This window comes from Haliotis asinina, chromosome 12 (genome assembly GCF_037392515.1).
Source record: "Haliotis asinina isolate JCU_RB_2024 chromosome 12, JCU_Hal_asi_v2, whole genome shotgun sequence".
NCBI lineage: Eukaryota > Metazoa > Mollusca > Gastropoda > Lepetellida > Haliotidae > Haliotis > Haliotis asinina.
Window position 1 is genome coordinate 50,257,485 of NC_090291.1, and position 22,408 is coordinate 50,279,892.

Below are 22,408 nucleotides of genomic sequence, written 5' to 3' on the forward strand. Positions count from 1 at the left end.
AACCATGAACAGGACAGGTGTACAGGATAAAGCATTCAATCGAATCTGTATATGAAATAGTCATAAAATAGCAATAGGTGAAAATGTACAGCAAAAACCGCAAGTTTCGAAGAAATGGAATCACGTAAAAGTAATGTCGTTTATGTCTTTATTCTATTTAAAGCTTGACTACAAGCCAGAATTGCGTTTCTTTTGCTGTCAGTATAGCATTGTTTAATGTGGCAAGCTGCAGGTAAACACAATCCATTGTAGTTACGTAACGTGCAGTGGGTCTGATTAAATGGGGAAGAAACCCTGAACGATACCTAGGGTCATAGAGACCCTGAAACACATATCACAGAAAGACCATTTAAGTGTGGAATGTCATCCCTGTGCATATTTGAATAATCATAACTTCGGAACATTTTTCTGTTGTAAAAATATGTTCATCGCAGAGGCTAGGAGTTAGTTGACCTACTCCTGTGGGTGTTGCTACTCTGTAACGAACCCAGCGTTAACGTGGTCGTCGATGACAGTGTAAGGAGTTGTAAAATGATGGGGGAAAAGACGGTCTTTACAAAGGAGCGTTATTTGGAAAGTATTTTCAGGCTAGGCTTAAAGTAAAACAGTAATCACATATTTGTGAACATGTTTTATTTTGAAACACTGTTCAAGGCTGTTTCAGTCAGGTAACTTATAAATTTAGTTCTCTTGAAGTAAAATCCATGGACCATGAGTATATTCAAGGGGTAATTTTACAGTTTAGTCGAACCTCGCATAACTCGAAGTATTTACGTAGGTCACTTCAACATCGTCACAACGTTGTTGGGCAGTATATGTATACTAGCCACGCGTGCAAAACGTGCATTGTTAAAATACTATCCCAGTTGATAAGTACGAAAACAATGTCAAAGGTACATATAAACTTTAATGTAGGGATCATGAGACCATAACAAGTCGGAAGAAGTTCAACTGAAACGTCAATCATAATGGCGTCCAGGGTCCACAAACGGGACCGGGGTCAAACGACCATGTCACAACCTCAATAACCGGTATGCCCACCATCGGCACTGAAAACGGCAGTGCATCGACGACGCATACAGCCTATCAAAAATGCATGAGAGGCTTGTGGGGTGTCACGCCAGATTCTCTCAAGTTCTGTTGCAAGGTCAAGGACGCTATCTGGCGGATGAGGAAGACGGTGTAGACGTCGATACATCTCGTCCCAATCATGCCTTATCGGGGGGATATCCGGTGAGTTTGCAGGCCAAGGCAGTATGTCGATGGTGTGGTGTTGCAAGAAATCCATGGCGAAACCTTGTCGTATGAGGGCGGGCATTGTCCTGTTGGAATCTTAATCCAGGGCCATGACTTTGCAGAAAAGGAATTGCCAAAGGTTGAAGAATCTGATCCCTGTATCCCACACCAGTCAAGTTGCCTGAACAATCACCAAAGGAGTTCTTTGGCTGCCGTTACTTCCCACCAAATCAGCACGGAACCAGCACCAAAGTGATTCCTCTCCGAGACACAGACCTGTGCCACGTTCTCCGGCGCGTCTATAGACACGTTGACGTCCATCACTACTGGAAATGTTAAACCTGGAATCATCTGTTAAAACAACATTTCTCCACCAAAGCAAGGGTCTGTGGACATGATTTCGGCACCACATTCGGTGAGCTGGTTGATGACGTTGTGTCAGAATAGGTCGTATGGTGGGACGTCGTGGTCTGATCCAGCGATGACGTAAACGTTGTTGAACTGTGTTGTGGTGAATACTGCGAAGTCTTCGGATATTTGGGGCAGTCATCACTGCAGTCTGCAACCTGTGGCGAAGATGCTCCACCTTTATCCATCTGTCCTGTTTTGGCGTAGTTACACGTGGACATCCAGAACGTGGCCGATAGACGACGTCATTTGTGTTCTGGTAGCGTCTCACCAGTTCAGAAATGGTGTTCCCTTCGCAGTGGAAATGTGCTTGTCGTTGAGATATTCCCCCACGGACAATCCCAATGGCCTCATGACGTTGTGCAAACGTTATTTATTTATTTATTTATTTATTTATTTATTTATTTATTTATTTATTTATTTATTTATTTATTTATTTATTTATTTATTTATTTATTTCGCAAGGGTAGGGGTTGAGCTTTCCAAAGTGACAGTATTGTCTGGAATTCATTTGCTGTTTCTCTTTCCCGGAAAGCACGTGCAACAACGTATTGCACGTCTCAAGGACGAAACCACTGACGGAACGCGGTACGTGCATGCATGGTGGATACATGTCACTAATCTCTGAGTTTAAATCCTTATGTGTCTACACAGTTTTTGTATGCACAGTTTTTATGTGCCTAGTATATTTCACCAAGAAATGGATATTCCATTTTCTTTACTTAGACCGAATAGGGCGACTGGGTGGCGCGGAAGTTTTCGATGGTCACATCGAGTTCGACTTCCAAGTAGATTCTAGTGTGGCAGTCCGTGAGATTGCTTGAATCTGCCTATCAGCAATTGCCTGGGGTTATCACGAATCGAGTTCAAGGCCACGTAACATGGTGAGACACACTATCTCAATGAGAGTAACCAATTTCTCATCCTTTCCGCCTGAGAAGAACATCGTATGTCGCGACCAATAGAAAGGTACCATCCCTAATATATATATATTCGCATTCTAGGAAAGTGACGGTAACACTTGTATAGAGTCCATGGAGTTCTGGTTTATCATCACAAGGTCGTCTGACGTAAGCCAACAGTAGCAAACGCCATTGTCGCGATTTCACTTTGGTCGGGGACCATCTCCTCCGGTTCTGATTGGCTGGAATCTGGGTTCAACTTCGGATAAACTTCAGAAGGGTCAAGGTCACCGCGTGTTCCGTTCCGTCGTCCGTCTGTAAAATTACGTAAGATTTTTGTATACATTAAACATTATACCTGATATCATTTTAACATTTAAAAAAGTGAAATGTATACAAAATACTACGAAATAGTTTGTGTACTGAAATAGATAGTTTTGGAAGACATTGTTTAGTAAAACAATATCCCCATAATGCCCATGATACGTCAAAGCTTGGTAGTCAAATAGAGCATAAATAGGGTTCTGTAATATTTGTAGCGTCATTTGAAGGTTATGATAAAAGAACACAAACATAATGTGCAGACAAGGCTTTTGAGACGTGTAATAAGAACATAGTCGCTATTTCGTTGGAAAGGCGTAAAAACTGGGTAAAACTCACACACACACCACCACCACCACACACACTTCAAAACATTTAATGTTGGGATATTTTAAAAAGAGACGATCTCGAGGAGCAGATTAGTTCAAAGAAAAACATGCCTTACAGAGGAACATTGCGACTGCCACCACAACTAAGAAGACTGTAGCAAAGACGACGGCGCCAGCGTTGATTTGGAAATCATCATCGTCAACATCTGAAGAAAGAGTTAGCCTAAATGAACAAACATGTAAACACAAGAACGATGCATCTTGATGATTATGGTAACAGATAACCCTGCTTCGAATTCTGTTTTAGTTTCATAAGAGGATCTCATCTGAGACAGTGAGGGGTAGGAGTTTCAGTTCCCGAGGCAAACACGACAACTGTGCCGGTCAAGGTGACATTAAAGACAAATGAAGTGAGTGAATTTAGTTTTACGCCGGTTTTAGCAATATTCCAACAATATCACGGCAGGGGACACCAGAAATGGGCTTTACATTTTGAACCTAAAATAAAACGGACGGGTAGGAAATACCATGTGGTGTATAAAGGCCTCAGAAGCATTTTAACAGTTCAACGAATAATATAGTCAAGGAAGGATCTGTGCTTTTAAAAACCGTAGAGATCCATTCTGTTGGCCTAGCCTTCCTTCCAAACAGCGCCCCAATTAAGAATATCACGCATGGCTCACGGGCCTAACTGGCCCGTATCTTCGTCTCCCAACTGCATTTATAAATGTTCTTGATGTCAATCACCGGATAGTCAGGTACAGTCTCGACTATATCTCGACTATTCATCCACTATTCGTTAAACGATATGCAATACAATACAATATTATACAATGCAACAGAATAGAATAGAACAGAATAGAATGATCGATTACTAGTTGGACATAAGTCCTCAGCCTCGTCTTCACCATGGTAGCAGTTCCGTTCGCCATTACACACGACGTTGTTCCACATCAGCACAGCGTTGCTATGGTGATATGTGACGTCATTGGGTATACATGAAATTGTACCCAGTTTTTTTCCTCTTATACGGTAGCAAATATCTGAAGATATAAAAATGTCATAACAGTAAAATACTGTGATCGGCCGATGTATGTATACGAAGAATACTTTTACTGATGTAGGTTTAGATTGATTGTCCTTTAAAAGGAAGACACCATGTTTGATGAATTCTAAACTGGTGTTGGTGGGGGTAGGGGTAAGGGAGTTGGTGACTTTAAACAACACCCAATGAAGTAAAGAATCAGATTTACCCTTCCTCTCGTCGGTGCCGTCTGAGCAGTGTCGGACGCCGTCACAGAGATACCACAGTATCTTGCCGTAGTCCAGACTGTACCGGGGGATTTGTGGTCTGATGCACACCCCATCCGAGCACAAGAAGCATGGCGAGTCCCGAGGGGGTACTGTAAAAGAAAACGTGGTGAGTGAGCATTTACACCGCTTTTAGCAATATCCCTGTAATATCACGGCGTGTGACACCAGAAATGGACTCAATGTATCCATGTGGGGAATCGAACCCGTGTGATCGGCGTGACGAGCGCACGTTTTTACCACCGCGCTACCCCACAGCCCCGAATATCTAGACCACATGATTAACCTGAATTTGATTTTGTATATGGCATGGGGTGGGGAGTGTCACTTTACACATGTGTGTTGTTTTTGTTGTTATTTTTTTGTTTGTTTGTTGGTGTGTTTTTTTTGTTTGGGGGAAGGGGGTGAGGTGTAGGGGTCATTCAAGTTATACCCTCCTCCTTAGTCATAAATTATGAACGGTGCTTTACCATGCAATTATTTCATAACATTATGTATATTTCTCTTAAACGTTCAGATTTACACCGTTTGCGTTAACCTACTCCTTCAAATTAGATATCATCTCGCAACAAACATTAGAACGAACATGTTCGCCATATAGCTGGAATACTGCTGAATGCGGTGTCAACCAACCAACCAACAACGAACATACAAATACGAAAAGAAAAAATGATGTAGCATACTTTTGTGACAATACTCGTCTCTATCGTTAGCACAGTCAGGTTTGCCGTCACAGATGACGTGTTTGCTGACACACTGCAAGGGAGAGCACTCGAACATGCTGCTGTTACACGACACTGAAATGAACACATTTGGAATGCTTAACAATTTCTTTCGTTCGACGGAAGAGACAGATAATTTTTCGGGGAACTCGAGTAAAACTTCAGCACAAAAATATTCTACTGATAAATTGCTTTTAGCGAAATTGCAAAAATAATTCTGAAGTATTTTCTAAAACAAATTTTATTCTTCACAAACGTCTCATTTGTCTCTGGAGAGTTAAAACAAGACCTAAAGTTCAGATCAATCCATCAGGAAAAGAGGCTCTTGCCAACCAGTTCATTATTTCTGACACCTTCTGGGATTCTCACCATTCTACATTTCACAGTCCTGACACACTCCGAATTGTCAACAAAACTTTCTTACCTCCAACACTAGAGGAAACAGTGATATTGAAGACTTGAGGTAGAGATGACATTTTGAAAACAATCCACAAATAATTCTGGCGAGACACTATTTCCTCCTCGAAAGACCCATCAGAAAACCGGTATGACGTCATCGACGCCACGTTGATTCTTTTGTAGTCGTTTCCAATGTGTACGTAGTCATGGCCACTATTTGGTGTCTTATCAACGCGTGGCACGTAAAGAATATTTAAAGAAATCTGCGTTCCAGGGTCAGAGTTTAATTCTAGGACACAGAACGTGCTTTCCGTTGACGTCACTTCCTGCACATCAATACGCTTAGTCTCACTTCCTATGTAGTAATTTCTTCGCAGACATGGTGTGACTCCTGCAAATGGATTAAGCACATGACAATACTTGCGTCTTGAAGGTAGTACAACTATCTTGCTGCTGCCAATGAAATTAAGTAAGTGAACGAGTCACGTGTGAGCGGAGTAAAAGTTAATTCACTCACTCATAACGTAGTCACTATTGTACCGACCCGTGAAGATCCGGGGTAGAACAGATCTTCAGCAACCCATGCATGCCTTAACAGGCGACTAACGGGATCGGGTGGTTAGGCTAACTGACTTGGTTGACACATGTCATCAGTTCCCAACTGCACATGTCGATGCTCGTGTTGCTGAGCACTGGATTGTCTGGTCCAGACTCGATTATTTACAGACCGCCGTCATATAGCTGGAATATTGTTTTACCAGTCTCAACTATTCCGTCGCATATATATTAAAATTTTAGCTGGAGTGCAACACTCTTGATATGATTAATGTAGGGCTTTGGATACGTCTGGAAACGTCTAATCTGTTGATACGTGTTGGATGTAAAATAAACTTAAGATACTTAATGACTTAATTATGCATGTGAAGCATTAGCACATGAAAAACACCAGTCAACATATTCCTTTCATAGTACGTACCTGGCGTCATGTACGTATATACGTCTATACTTACCATCATCGTAAGAGGTGACTAACGGGGTGTGGTGATCGGGAACGCTGACTTGCTTAACACACGTCATCGTATTCCATTTGCGTAGATCGATGCTCATGCTGTTGATCACTGGATTTTCTGGTCAGACCTGATTATTTACAGAACGCCGCCGTATAGCTGGAATATTGCTGGGTGCGGCGTAAAACTAACTTCAATCACTTACTATACTTACCAGTGGAAACAGTGCGATTGAGGCCCTCGTTTGCAGTTATTAATACAATCACGCAGATGAGGTCTATAACGAAAGACACAAGTAAGTGTATTTAGCGCTGCCGTCAACAACATATTGTAAATTTCACGACGTTAAGGAAACATAACGAACTGACACAGTTATATGTCATTGCAATATATACTGTCAAGATAGTAATGACGACGAAACAGCAAGTTTCTGGTACTGCAGAATGAGTGAGTTAGTTTAGCTTTACGTCACTTTAGCAGTATTCCAGCAATATCACGGCGGGGGACACCAGAAATGGGCTTCACACATTTTACCCATGTAGGGAAATGAACCCGGATCTTTGACTTGAGGAGCAAGCGCTTTAATTACTAGGCTACCCCACAGCCCCTTATGTATAAAGTAAATTGTGGGGGTTGTATTGGCAAATAAATACATTATTCGGGTATCGGTATTGCGATACAACTATAATTTGGTGGCACTAAGTGTATACATCAATGCTGCTTTTTCACATCATAAGTCCCTAGACATACACGTTTATGTTTTGGTTCAGATAATTAGAATGCAGTCATATTACAGTATGCCGTTTTGTCATTGAAAAACGAAGGAAAATTTGCTTAGAATGACAGTATGTGTAGCTTGCAATTTAAACCACTATAATGATAAAAATCAAACAAATAAGCAAAGACAAACACAACACACCAAAAAAAAAAAAAAAAAAAGAAAAGAAAAACAAAACAACATAAAACAGAATACAAAAAAAACCCCACAAAACATCATCATAACACAAAATATGTTCATTATTTAATAAACCAGTTCTCAGAAAATTATTTTACCGGTAATACCGTGCTGGTCTAGTAAACTGTGCAGAACATTTGTTTGTTGTCGCACTCATATTGTTTTTTCAACCATATCGTATATAATCGAATCTGGTTACGATCTTTGTTACAGGCATTGGCTGTTGAGGTCCATTTCTTAACAGGCATTCCCTAAGAGGCGGAGTTACGAAGAATAATACTTACGTTGAGTGTTTAGTGGCATGCTGATTCTGTAGCCCTCGTAACGCCGTCTTGGTGTAAGATGTACACGGGACATCAGTTATCGGATCTGAACTGTATAGCATCTATAGGCATAGTGCAGATAACAGCCACATCTATGAACAATACTCTCTCAAGTACATGCGCGTGTGATAAAAGCAAGACGGAACAAGACGATCCAGTATGAGACTTGTCCAAGGTCAGTCGTTATCTTTCGATTTGTTTGTTCGTCGTTGACACCGCACTCAACAATATTCCAGCTGTATGACATCGGTCCGTAAATAATCGACTCTGGACCAGACAGTTGAGTGATCAACAGCATGAGCACCGATCTTCAGATCAGATTGGATACTATGACGTGTCATCCAAGTCAGCGAGTCTTAATTACCACTGGGCGCCTCTTTCGATAAGCACTGTTGTTATCTCTTGCCTGCAGCTAAATGGGGGATACGTCTTAACTCGCTAACCAAACACATTTCAGTATGAATTTCAGTTTTTTACGGTACTGGCATTTGTTGTAGTTTAACACCGTATTATTCACTTCTATATAACAGCGGTCAGTGATTGACTGGACAAGACGATCCTGTGATTGGGATACGGTCTGACATTGAGAATCACGCCTGACAGGTTGGCCATACATTATTTTTACTCGTCTCTTACAAGTATAGGTAGTATAGTTCCTAACGCGTTAGTAGTAACGGGAGGCGGTTGTGACATGTACTCAAGGTCGATCAGGATTGTTTGGAGTGTTAGAGGCAGAGTGACGTCTTCTAACCTTCCCCTCTTGTGCCAGTCGGATTTGGTTCACTTGGCAAATCCTATTCTGCTTGTTGTGGTACAAAAGTGAGTTGCCTAAAGGGTGTGATCATTTACGTATTACTCCACATGTAGGATGCAAACGATTTTGTCCCCAATCTCTTTCCTGAAGCACTCTAAAAGTCTATACATTGATAGTCTTCATTTATGACATTTGTCTGATATTGGGTAACTGCATGTATAAGTGATCTCAGTTTGCAGGTCATACTAGACTGATTTAGAGCATATGGTAAGTCACAGTAAACACAGAACATGTCTGGTTTGAAATATATTTATTATGAAACAATATGAATAATATTCAACAATAAAATCTTCTAACAATATTTGGACATGTTTTCAGTCTGTTCATATCAACAAACAACTGGCAAGGTAGATAGACAGAAGCCATACACAAGAAAGGACCTGTTACTCTTGTGGTGTGCTCCTTTTCTATTTGAATCCAGAGAACCCTCAAGATCTTCAACCAATGTCAGAAGATAACCCAGGAATTCATTCTTGATTCTGAACAGTCTTTGATAATTCTAAACTGTAAGTTGTATACTAGGATTTAAGTACTCTACTAGAAGACTTGCCTACCTACACAAGCAAATCTATGCTTAACCTAGATCAAGACAAAATGATGTGTCTTACGGCGCCTTGCTCATGTAAACAGGACGTTATTTCATCTGGCAATTCAAATTGGATGATATAATTAAATCTAGCAATCAAGATGAGGCCACAAACACAAAAGAAACTTGTTAACTAGTACCAATTTTTTCTTATGAATTCTCAAAATATATGTTCGATGGATTTCTATCAATTTTCCATAATTTGTCTTAAACATAAGTATCTATATCAAACCAAAAAAGATTCAAGTAAATAATGTACAATTATGTAGAACTCTCCCCTCACTTTCATCAGTGTATATAGCCTGATAATCAACATTGAAAATACCTTTCCTGTGCTTCCTCATCTTTCTATAGATAACAACAAATGAGATTTGAAGAAGGGTGGAAGTCCAAAACACTGATTATTTGTGGCCTCAGAACTTGCCACTAATACTTCCCCCATCTGAGTTACATGCTAGTTGCTGAATCTTTAATATACATGACTTCAAGCACCAAACAGAGATAATAGATTTTGTCTGTACTGCTTACAAGAAGTAACAGGTTCTCCAGCTGAAGGAATGTTAAAGGCTCACAACACTAAACACACATAAATAAAATCTGTAATATTTCATACTGTAAAAAGATCAATAACTACAAGTCATGCTAATCTTCGTTCAGATCTGCTTCTAGTAAGAATGAAGGTCTGACCTGAAAAGTGGTTATCTGTAAATCTAACAAAACTTTCCTGAGAGAAGCATATATCATCTTTGACAATAAGTGGAATCACACCTACATGCAGTGAGTGAGTAAATAGTGTTCCACTATTCCAGCTAAACCTCTGGCTGCAAAACTGAGTCAGTCTCCCTGCTGTTGGGAAATGATGACAAGATATCATCCAAGCCACAATGGCTAGACAATCTGCAGTTTGTACAAGCATGAGGCACTTTGTTTATTGCCTATCCACAACAAAGTCAGCAATATTCCAGTTTTATACTGAACAGCAAAAGAAACGCAACTCTGGCTTTTTGTCAGGTTTATAAAATAGAAGACATGTACATGAACGTTTACTTTTATGAGATTTTATTTTGATCTAAAATTGTGTTTCTTTTGCTATTCAGTATACAATGGATGCCTGTAAATAGATTCTTGAATAGAGAATTAATGGCTGAGAGCACAAGATGGGTTCCATATGATGGTGGCCAGATGACAAGCAATGAGTCGAGTAAAAGATTCTGACAACAGATTCCAAGTCACTGTTCCATTCAACTCACCTAATTACACTCTCAAGGCAAACAACCCATCACTACACAAGACAGAAAATTCTCTATTTCAAGACATTTCTTGTGGTTTCATTGAATGACATTTCTCCATCAATATGTAAAGCAACATGTGGTTCAAATCATATATTGTTTCTTTAGTGCATTAAAACCAATATTTACAGCAACGTCTAGAATATATGCACTTTCAAGCTGATGACACCACACATCTCTACTAGATCTAACTTGGTTAAATCAGCCTTTGTTTAGTGCTCTTTCCATCAAATTTTTGTCAAATCAGTGACATCTTCAAACTATAATTCTGGAGTGTACAATGTGTCACCCACACATTCATAAAACTGTGAATACATAATCACTCGAGTGACATTTGATCTGCTTCCAGCAGAATTCAAACTACAACTCATGGCAGAGGGTGGTGAAGAAGATCACCTAAAGGGGGACTTAGTTTGGGAGAAAAACAGGCATCCCACAAACAGCTGACCACATTAAGAACAGTTCCCCTTTAAGTGACCCACCACCAGCACACCAGACAATAATCATAATCCAAGTTTCCATCATATCCACTCAGCAAGAGAGATTACAAGATCATGGACTTCTTCTGCATATGTATGCATCAAGGGAATGTTTTGGCAGTAATACAGTCTAGGTAAAGAGCCTGAGTATTATCTGTTACACTCCTCAACTAAGACTAGCAAACCCTAGTAGGAGGTTGTGTCAGATTTGAGACTGACCAATCAGAACACAGCTTACCAAATCGCTGAAGTGGACATTTGCACATACCTTTTGAACTATTCACTAAAAAGGTTTAGTACCCGAATGATTCTGAATGATTTTTTCCACCTGATGCTTTCAGTTGATGCACATAGAGCATGGGACAACAGTGAGTAGACAGTCATTGAAAATAGCGTTGTCAATATTAAAGGATGTCAGTTTGTGGAAATATTGGTGAATGGTAGCCAATGGTAACCATGCCATCAGGAAGCCCTAAGCATATACTGCAGGTCAAATATCTGTGTTTTATGCAGATTTTCATTTGTTGAGGGATCAGTGTCAGTGACTGGGGAATTTCATAAGTCCCTAAATCCTGAACAGTAGCTGTTGTCAGATTGGTTAAAACTATCTCATGTTTGATTGGACTGTCATAGGTTGCTCAAAGGTTACCTGACGTGACCTCCCACTAGGTCTTGCTAGACTCAGTGTAGGAGTGTAACGAATAGTACTGGGACTAAGTTTACTAAGACTGGGCAGTAAGATTACATTTTGTTTGAAAGCATGAATACAATCTCAGCCAGTTTCGACAACTGGCTGCAACAACCCTGCCCCAGCTGCTGACTAACTGGTGCCTCAAGCATCAAAAGCGTTGTAGTTCGTCTTTAAAGACTGCTCCAGCCGAATAGCGGACAGGTTGTTCCTTAAGACTGAGTGGCTATGGTTGGTCTAATCTCTTCTCAAATTTGTAGTAAAAGTATACGAGAGATCAGAAAAAGTGTGCCCTTAACATTACAATCACAATCATTACATTTACCTCACCAAGCCTCTTTTTGTTATTTGGCTGAGGTAGAAAATGAAACAAATTTCAGGCACACTAACGAATGACTTCACACTGAAGACATCATCTGAAGGAACATTTGTGGAGGTAGTGTGGTTTGGGCAGAAGTGCCACAGGCAAAACATCCACCTATTCATGTCAGTGGTAATTCAGATATCAAGTTAAGAGTCATTCATTTTGAAGATATGCTTCCTGCTATTGCTTTGTATGGAAAGATGATAACATTATTAAATACAATATGAGAGAGTGGGGTAAATGCCACTTTGTATGGTGGTTCATTTAAATACACATTGATCAAGGCTTGTCGAGAGGAGCTACCCCGTGAGGGATTGTTTGACTCCCCTCACATAGAAAAATAAAATAAGAAAATAAATTGATCTGGCTCCCTTCATAAAAACAGGCTGTTTGATGAGGTGATGTAGTCACGTCACAATAAGGCTGATCATTTCTGGTCTGAACTGATTTCGCCTAGTTAAGGTGAGACTGATCTGGATTGGGGCAACAATAGGGCTGCGATGTGGTCAAGCCAGTGTCTCTGGGTGATAGATTCTCATGACCATCACTTCCATAAAATCAAGAAAAAACCAGAATGGTCTGACATGGATGAGAAGAAGCAGAGACAAACACAGTCAGGTCACAAGGAGGTGATCGATCAAGCCAGAGTCTGAGGGTGGTCTGTCCTGATGACCTCCTCCTCCTCGTTGAGATGGTTATAGAGGGGGAACTCACAGCAACACAGACACTTGAGGAAGGTTGGGAACACGCCATACACTGGCGGAGGGAAGGGTATCAGGGGGCTTGTCCGCTTCTTGTAGATTTTATAGTCTTCATTCCTGAAAAAGTAATTCGCACAATCATAATAAAACATAGATCTTGTTTGCAATGACAGATGTGAAGGATGTATGCTCATGATGTTGCTCACTGGATTATCTGGTCCAGACTTGATTATTTACAGGCTGCTGCTATATAATGGGACAAAACAAAAGCATTCAAAGGAACATGATAGACTGGTAAAGTTTGACACTATAGCCTAAAATAGAAAACATTTAAACAGTCATGATCAAACAATGTTTGAAAACCAATGTTTTAATGAGCATAACAGTGATTTTCCAAGAGTCCTACATTCAACTACTCCCCAAACTGTGATAATGACTGTTATATAGTATATACTGAAGGCGTCAGAACGGGGGGAAGGACCCCTGGCCATACAGCTGGAACATTGCTGCTTGTGGTATGAGACAACGTACTAACCAAGTAACTTGGGCTAACCATATCAGGATGATTTACCTGCCGATTTCAGAGTAGTAGTTAAAATGATTCGTCTCAATAACTATAAAGAGATATCTTGTAGTATGGAAAAAAAATTATTAAGAGACACTGGAGTTTAACTGAGGTTTGAACTTTAATCAGAATCAGTGAGTGAGTGAGTGAGTGAGTGAGTAAGTGAGTGAGGTAGGTTTTATGTCACCACTTGCAATATTCCAGCAATATTACCAATGGAGGACACCAGAAATGGGCTTCACACATTGTACCCATATGGATAATGAAAGCGACATGGCATGACGAGTGAGTGCTTTACCACTCAGCTACTCCTCCACTCTATACATGGACAGATAGTGAGTATGTTAGGAGTCTGTACCAGGTGACCCTGTAGTGTCTTACTTCCGATATCTCTCATCAGACTTCTGTTCCAGGAGAGGTATCCCACTGAGGAAGAGTAGAATGGCCATGGTGAACACAGGACTGAGGACGGCCACCCACTGACCATCTACCAGAATACTTGTACTGATGAGGAACACTCCGATCCATAGGGTGATCTCACCAAAATAGTTTGGGTGTCGTGACACTTTCCATAATCCTGGAAGAAAAATCATTTAACATCATGGTGTCATACAGTACCACATCAAGCCACAGGATCATCCCGATACATTACAAGAATTGTCTCCCCTTATACATTTGTTTTAGAGGACATTTGCCTGCTATGCTCAAACATCATGATAATTGATATTTCTCAATATTAATTCATTAACAGGGCAGCTACAGATAAAATGTCATCTTTCAGCATGTGGACAGATAAAAAAAAAATGCCTCCTGGCATGTAACCCCTTGAAGACAATTGTTTCTTGTGCCTGTTTGCTGACATGTGAAACTTGTTTTAAAATACCACTGATATGGCTAAAAGGTAACTTGTAGTGTCAAATTAGGTCAGACTTGATACAAGTATACTCATTTTAGGCAGTCAGCATCTTAACTAAACAACATAACAACAGAAACAGAGCGACAACACATACCCTTATCACACCATTTTCCTTTGTTGATGGGGTCATTCCTGAAACCAAATTTCTGGAAATCGGCAAATGTTTCTGAGAGAAGTCCTATTGCAAAGAACACAATGCCGACAATATCCTGAGGGGTGAGGTAGATGCTCTTGACTGCACTGGCTGGTGCATTTATAAATATCACAGGTAGGCTCACGGTAAACACCCACACAGCCTGGAGCAATAGAAAAACATAATAATTAGGAGGAAATGTTGAGTGAGTGAGTGAGCTTAATTTGATGGCACTTTAGCAACTTTCCAGAAATATCACGCGGGGAACACCAGAAACGGTGTTCACACATTGCACCTACGTGGGAAATCACACAAAAAAAATCTTTAACAATTATTCTACCCTACCTATCACCTGGGTAATGTGAACACCATACATTACAATCACCTTGTTAAAAAATGTGCTGGATATCTCAAGGCCTACATCATACTGACATAGGCATAAAATGCAAATAACTCAACAGAAATATTGATATACATATTCACTGACAAAACAAGAAGGTATTTCTTTCTGCAATCCCTTAGTAAGGCAACATTTAAGAAAATCAACAAATCTGTTTTCATATCCTCAGAAAAATTTCAAAAATTAACAAATGTATCACACCAAATCCGTTTAACAAAACACGCATTTACCGAATATTTTTTTTAGATTTGATGATTAATGTTTACCTGAAATACCCAGAATCCAGCAAATTTCAGACAGTTTTCTCTCTTGTCATCAAAGCGATTGTCTTCTCCAATCTTGATGATACGATACAGCAAATATCCTGAGAGCCGAAGACCCCAAACTACTACAAACACAGTGATGATAATCTGCCGAGTACTGTACGTCTGAAACACGAAAAACAGGCAAGACATCAGCAAGAGTTTTGACAGGATCACTGCTATGACTACAGCATTAGGTTGTGATTCAGGCTGGAATGGAGACATGAACTAGTTGTCAAGTATTTATTCTTTGTCAAAGAAGACAAAATGATTACAACATAGGAGAAAACAGCATATAGGGATACTTAAAATGCAAGCAAATATTTTTGCTTATGACTGATTAGGAATTAATAGGTGTGAAACGACACACTCCAGGATTAGTAGAACTGCAGTATTTAGCCTTCGGTTTGGCATACCGTAATGCAATTTAAAAAATTTGGTATTTTTTGTTCTCTACTGTCATTTCATTAACCTTTTTATTGTCTAGAATCAAATGATTTTGTCAAAATCTATGCATTTCTTTGCTAGACTAGTACTATTTTCTATTTATTAAGTTTTAATATATACAAAAATGAAACAGACCGAACAGAAGGTCTTGTATTGCAATAGGAACCATACCGTGTAAAAAGCATACCGTTTCACCCCTAGGAATTAAGATGACCACCTCATTTACATAAGAATAACTCTAATACTGCTATTGTTGGGATCGTTGATGACATGTTGCAAACCCAGTCACTCACTATCTTTATGTACTGGGTTTAACACACAAATACTTTTAATCCTCACTGATCCAAACAGCAGTATTGTTGTTAAAGATACTTGGAGGTGGATTCAAAGGGGACTGCAAGATACTGACAGTACAAAATGATGTCAGGCAACATTCCGTTTGTTAAAATATGTCATCACAGAGGGACAAGCACTTGCTATTACCTTGGCTTAGTCTCGTGTTTTGTGGCACCTTGTGTCTTGACTTGTCTTTAAAATGTGACACATTATAAGTATATTGGATCATTTGGGATGAAAACTCTGTCAAATACATAAGATCCCTTTATCGACATGATCATGTGTAGCTCCCTTATCTGACAGAGTTCTAAAATGACTCCTCTTTTGGATGCCCCCCTCCATGATATTGCTGAAATATTGCTAAAGCAGCATAAATCTCACTCACTCACTCTCCTCAACTTTATCATGTCCATCTCAGTGTAGTTTTCATCCTAATCCCTTTGACCATTTCATCCCAGTAATCACTGAACATTAAAATAGTTTAGTTTGGGCCACTGCAACTTGTTTGAAATCTTTGAAGGGCACTTAGAAGTGGAATGTATAAGACAAGCAAGATTTCTGGATGTCAACTTCTTTATTGTGAAAGACTTTTCGGAGCGTATCAGGTGATGAAGGAACAAAAATATGCTCCAAAACGTTGTGTCAAGATGTCTCATGCAACATGTTTTATGTGTTTCACATACCTCAGCAAGAAAAAATGTCAGAACTGCTAAAACCACAAAGTTGGTGCCACCAGCAAAGTCTGTCACTTTGTCAAATTTACATGTACAAGCGATGAGGAAGAAGCTGAACTGCATAGCAACAGTAACTATGGCACATATTGCCAGGTTGTTCTCGTCCAGTATCCACATTCTCTAAAAACCTGGTGAATCCTGAAAAAAATCAGAAGGCTTTCATTAAAATAATCAAAACAAACAAGAGTGATACATTCAAAAAGTTAAAATACTACTTCTGTTGTCCACTCTTTCATTTTTAAAGTTTTCCATTGTTTGGTTCGCACTAACTGTACATACAATGAATCGGAAACCAAATCCACTATCAACTATCGAAGGACTTGTGGTTAGCTATTATTGATTATATTAGAAATATATATGTTATGAAAGTAATCACCAATTTTAATCAAAAATATGTTTTTTATAAGCAATAAAATTATTTGTAATCCTTTTTTTTTGATCAATTTTCAATCATTGTAACACCTACACTAAATCCACAGCATGTCAAATCTGAAAATGGCAAAACACTTTCATTCATAATAATGATAATGCAGTCAGCCTGCAGCAAGCTACAAAATCAGGGTTAATTTCCATGCCCCATCCACAAAAACTGAAGAACAGCAGTGCAGCATACACAGTACCTACCTTTAAACTCTCAAATAATCTTTTAAGATATCTGTTTCATAACATCATTGAAAATTGCCTCAGTTGCGATATCAATCAATTCAATTTTCACCTGATTATTCTACCACAGAAATATGAAGGTCTGATTAAATACTGAAATCACGGGTCACCAAACAATTGTCTCTCCAAGCATGAATACAGAGTTGAGTTTGACAGTAACAATGTTATTAGTTTGAACCAAACTTTTAATATGGTTTAGATTTCTGTACTTTGGTTGGTTGGTTGGTTGGTTGGTTGGTTGTACAAGGCTGCACTTAGCAATATTACAACAATATGGCATTGGGTCTATGAATAATTGCATCCTCATCAGATAATCCAATGATCAACCCAACTGGGATACGACAACAATCGTCAGTCAACCAAGTCAGCGAGTCTGACCATATGATCCCATTAGTTGCAATTTAAGAGAAGCATGGGTTACTGAAGATCAATTCTAACCCGATCTTCACCGGTCTGAGATTTCTGTGCTATGATTTTCATACACTGTATTAATGTTTTCAAACAGACAAAACAACTAAATGCAAAAAGTAATGACTTTCCTCTTTCAGGTGGCAGAAGAACAGAACAGGCCAGGTGTTAATAATAGCATACTTACCTGTCAGAAGTCGGGTACACTCCACTAATGTGATAACATGTTTGCAAATCCTCTTATATATGGAATCGGCTTATGTAACTGTGACATATAGAGGCCTCACTCACATGACAAACTTAGGTAAGCTTTCTTCTATTAAAGTGGGTCAGGCACATGGGTGCACCCACACTCAGATTTGAATCAACAGCTCATGACATATTGGGCCAGTCATAACTTTATAACTTTGTTATGGTCAGTTTAATAATGTGACCCAGACGCATATGACTTTGAAATAACACCTTTTCAGCACTTGTGACCATGCACTGACCTCACACTGACCTCAAGGCCTACTAGTGATACACTAAACAAATTATACATATATACTGTCAGACATGCCTCGATAACATAGTCACTCTTTACAACCATACATAACAAATTATAGTTGTCTGTTTTGGAAATATAGTGAATAAGTTTACTTCAAATTCATGGTGTAAGATATTATCATATATAGGTAGTTATATATACCCCTTCTATTTTGCTGCATACACAAAAAAATAAATGAAAGTTCTATACGTTTTAGGTCAATTTAGTAGGGGTCTGGTGCTTATAAACTTACCTACAGTCACAGACAGGTGTGGATTGCTAAGTCAAGCAGGGTGGGAGATACATGAACCTCCTCACACAGCGGGTATGTCCCACTACTAGTTGTTATCCAATTATGCGTTATACTGACGTGTTTTCATAGGAAAGAGTTCTGCCCGTAACCCCCACCCCCTACCCGCCCACCCCTCCCAGAATTTTTAGACAGTAAATTTGCTCCTTTCCCGATGTAATACTTCAACATCGACATAAATTTACTGACTGTTTTTTTTCATACATGTTCTAGTTAACTGAATGTATATTTAGGGTGAGGTATGCATGTCACTTTGTAATTTTGTTTTTTGATTTGGGTGGGAGTACCTTACCTTTTCGTGTAAACACACATAAACGCCCGTGCGTTATATCTGCAGGCTCATAATTATCATAAACTGGTAAGTACTAATATGTGACATACTGCACGGGTTTGTGCGTTTGATATTATATCGCGATACATTAGCACTTCGTCAAGTTGTCTCTAGTTTATTGTTATAAAAATAATTCCGCAAATGATGTCATGAATCTCACTGACAGTAAGGGTTATCAGATGACAATGACTTAAGTATCCGAATGCAGACCGCACGTTCCCAAGCACGTGATTCATACTGAATACTCGTAAATGTTATTTCACACGTCCATTGATCAGTAAACAGCAGTTTTAGGACCAATACAGCGAATCCGCGTCATTTGAGCAAAAAAAATAGCAATGCTTAGAAATTCGCGACTTGGGTATAACTACAAAATTATTATCAAAACCGATTGCATACCTTTTGAAATGACTGAGAGTGTCTATGCCTTGACAGTTGTTGACATGCTTACATAAATGGGCGGGGGAGTATTCTCATCCGGGTCTTTCCTGATGAACTCTAGACACTGTCCTCCAACCTACAATGTAATATAAATGGAGTCGCATTTACCCTGTAGAGAAATGAGCCCATTGGTTTAAAAATAACAGAATTTCTAATGCGCCTGACAGGAAGCAGGGAAAGCACATGTTTTGTGTACACAAAACCACCAACCTGTTTACAACGGAACTAAGTCATCAAGATCTAATGACAAACACGCAAACTTTTGTTCAAATATTTATTCACCATTACCAGTATTGATGATACTACCTATTAATCAGAAGTACATCGTTTCGCAGGTAAGCCCGTCATTAGACTCGTCAAGGTGCGGGCATGATTTCTCATCTCCAGAAAAGTCATCATCTGCCTCCTCCCAACAAATTACTTACATCAGCCTGTCTTTTATAGTAGGGAACACAATGAAAGTACTCTGTACAGCAGGAGTGGGTGTCCTGATTGTCATGTGGTGTAGTATTTGCTGGCACTGTTACATTTTATAGCCTTAGACTTTCACGTGATATCAGCTGAAGTCTTGAATTATATCAGAGACCATATAATAGCTATTATATGGTCTCTGATTACATACAATGTTAAGATGTCATGACTGTTGTGTGATGTAATGTATTTTCTTGCCTGTCATGTGATGTAGTGTCTTATGTGTTGAGTAATTATTAAGGTGTGACATATCTATGCAATTATTGCCAAACACATTGTCTAGAAAAATATTTAATGACTGTTCTAAACTGGAGGACAGCTAAAATATTTATTCACTGACCCGTGTTCATGTGTCTTTTTCCAGGATGCCTGACCTTGCACCTCTGAGGTCAGTGCTTCCAACGACACCAGATGAGCTGCTTGGTGTGATAAACAGTACTGCCATTCTGGGAGAAGACTATGTTGACCTACTGAAGAGGACATGTGAGTGCTTTTATGGACCACATGGAGCCAGTGTCCTACAGCACTGTGAGGTGTTGCTGGACATGGCTTGGGAGAAGCTGAACACTGGCTATTGGAAGGATGTGGACGTCAACTGGAGGTATGCCTATACTGTCAGCTCACTGATGAAGGTGTACTGTCAGTGTTTACTCCTAAATGAACAAAAAGGAGATGTTTCATTGGCTGATATCATGAAGTCATGTGACATGGGTTTGCTTATGGGAGCTCCTATGCTGGACAACATCCTGGCACGTGTGTCTTCCTTGATTCAGTCCATCTTCAACCCTCCAGGGAAACAACACTGTGTAGATACTGTGCCTGAACCTAAGAGGATGAAAATTGCAGATGTGAGGATCAATAAAGATAGATGTGTGTCTCAGTGTTCCTGTCCATCCTTACAAACATTTAAAGAAAGTTATATGGACAAACAGCAAGCTGTGATCGTTACTGATGCAATGGATTTCTGGCCGGCTTTGAGTTTCAGAAAGTGGGATCTGGCCTACATCAAACAGAAGGCTGGCTACAGAACTGTACCTATTGAGCTAGGGTCTAAATACACTGAAGAGTCTTGGTCACAGAGTTTAATGACAATAACAGAGTTCATTGAGCACTACATTGAGAACCCTACACAGGAGACTAAGGGCTATCTAGCCCAGCATCAACTCTTTGATCAGATTCCTGAGTTGCAGAAAGACATCAGTGTTCCAACCTACTGCTGTCTGGGGCACAAGGATGAAGTTGATACCAATGCATGGTTTGGGCCTGCAGGTACTGTGTCACCTTTGCACTACGACCCAAAACATAACCTTCTGGCTCAAGTAGTAGGGTATAAGTACATAAGGCTGTACTCGGACAAGGTGACAGACCAGCTGTATCCTCACCCCGACCGACTTCTGGTGAATACATCCCAGGTAGATTTGGAGGAGCCTGATCATGTCAAGTTTCCATTGTTTGCCAAGGCTCCCTATGTGGAGTGTGTGTTGGGGCCGGGGGAAATGTTGTATATTCCTCCAAAACACTGGCATTTTGTCAAGTCACTGTCTGTCAGCTTCTCTGTTAGTTTCTGGTGGGAATAAAATGGTCCCCAGTTATGCATACAAGTGACTACCGGAGAAAGTGTTCACTAACAGTAAGAATATATTCTCAGATTTGTATGAAAATTTAAAGTTCTATTTTGACTTGGTAATATTCCTGGCTGATGATTTAAGTATGTAAATAATTAGATCTGTATTTGATGATCCAGTGATTGATGTACATGACTGGGATTTCAGCGACAACCATGTGTGCATATCTGGTCACTTGATCCTGTTTGTTGCCTTTTACAACAAGTATTCAGACTGCCTCCGTGGTGCAGTGGTTAGAGTGGCTGCAGAAGGTCGTAGGTTTGATCCCTGGTCACGTCATACCAGTTAGTTTCTGGTGGGACTAAACACAAGAGGATGTAGTGTGTATGCAAGATGGTCCCCTGTCATGTATACAAGTGATATTGTAGAAGGTATTATGTAAATAATATATATTTTCAGATTTCTATGTAAATTTGAAGTCCTATTTTTTTCGTTTTCACTCGGTAATATTCCTGGTAGATGATGTGAATACGTAAACAATAAGACAGACAGACAGACAGACAGACAGACAGACAGACAGACAGACTTTTTTATTCTGTCCAGAATACAATCATGACAATATGTAACACATGAGCGCATTTTACAGTATGTACAGTTTGTGTCTCTTGTGTTGTAAGAATATACATACATTTCTCATCATATCCATATTTTCACTCTGTAGAAAAGATATACAATTTTTAATTGTGGGGACGTTAGTAAAACTTAAAATATTTCTAGATATAAATATTCCTGATACTAGAGTATGCATCACATGCATGAAATACATGCCATTGATCTTCAATTAGTAAAATACCATTAGATTTACATTATAGACAGTATCTTTCAGTATAGTTAATATCAGAATATCTGCCCCTTTCAACTGCTAGTCTAAAATTGCAACACCTGAATATAGCAAATATCATTTTTATATGTTGATGAAGCTCACTTCTTAAAAAGTATTTCTCTACAGTTAACAGAGATTTAAAA

General features: G+C 39.4%; 3 protein-coding genes across 3 annotated transcripts; 1 reads left to right on the forward strand and 2 right to left on the reverse strand.

Annotated features, from left to right (window-relative positions):
* Positions 1-2,052: 2,052 nt before the first annotated feature.
* On the reverse strand, positions 2,053-7,934 carry LOC137258389 (uncharacterized). Its single transcript, XM_067796052.1, has 8 exons — positions 7,875-7,934; positions 6,850-6,912; positions 5,654-6,019; positions 5,191-5,304; positions 4,450-4,599; positions 4,072-4,239; positions 3,313-3,402; positions 2,053-2,861 (listed from the first exon to the last, which is right to left on the reverse strand). The coding sequence occupies exons 1-8, from the start codon at positions 7,891-7,893 to the stop codon at positions 2,698-2,700; spliced, it is 1,134 nt and encodes a 377-aa protein (XP_067652153.1). The 5' UTR covers positions 7,894-7,934; the 3' UTR covers positions 2,053-2,697.
* A 1,026-nt stretch (positions 7,935-8,960) lies between these two features.
* On the reverse strand, positions 8,961-19,377 carry LOC137258819 (uncharacterized). The gene is made up of 6 exons (XM_067796515.1): positions 19,305-19,377; positions 16,617-16,805; positions 15,115-15,276; positions 14,410-14,611; positions 13,781-13,976; positions 8,961-12,951 (listed from the first exon to the last, which is right to left on the reverse strand). The coding sequence occupies exons 2-6, from the start codon at positions 16,782-16,784 to the stop codon at positions 12,771-12,773; spliced, it is 909 nt and encodes a 302-aa protein (XP_067652616.1). The 5' UTR covers positions 16,785-16,805; positions 19,305-19,377; the 3' UTR covers positions 8,961-12,770.
* Positions 19,378-19,499: 122 nt separating this feature from the next.
* LOC137258050 (bifunctional peptidase and arginyl-hydroxylase JMJD5-like) lies at positions 19,500-21,854 on the forward strand. Its single transcript, XM_067795595.1, has 2 exons — positions 19,500-19,681; positions 20,182-21,854. The coding sequence occupies exon 2, from the start codon at positions 20,183-20,185 to the stop codon at positions 21,392-21,394; it is 1,212 nt and encodes a 403-aa protein (XP_067651696.1). The 5' UTR covers positions 19,500-19,681; position 20,182; the 3' UTR covers positions 21,395-21,854.
* Positions 21,855-22,408: the final 554 nt, after the last annotated feature.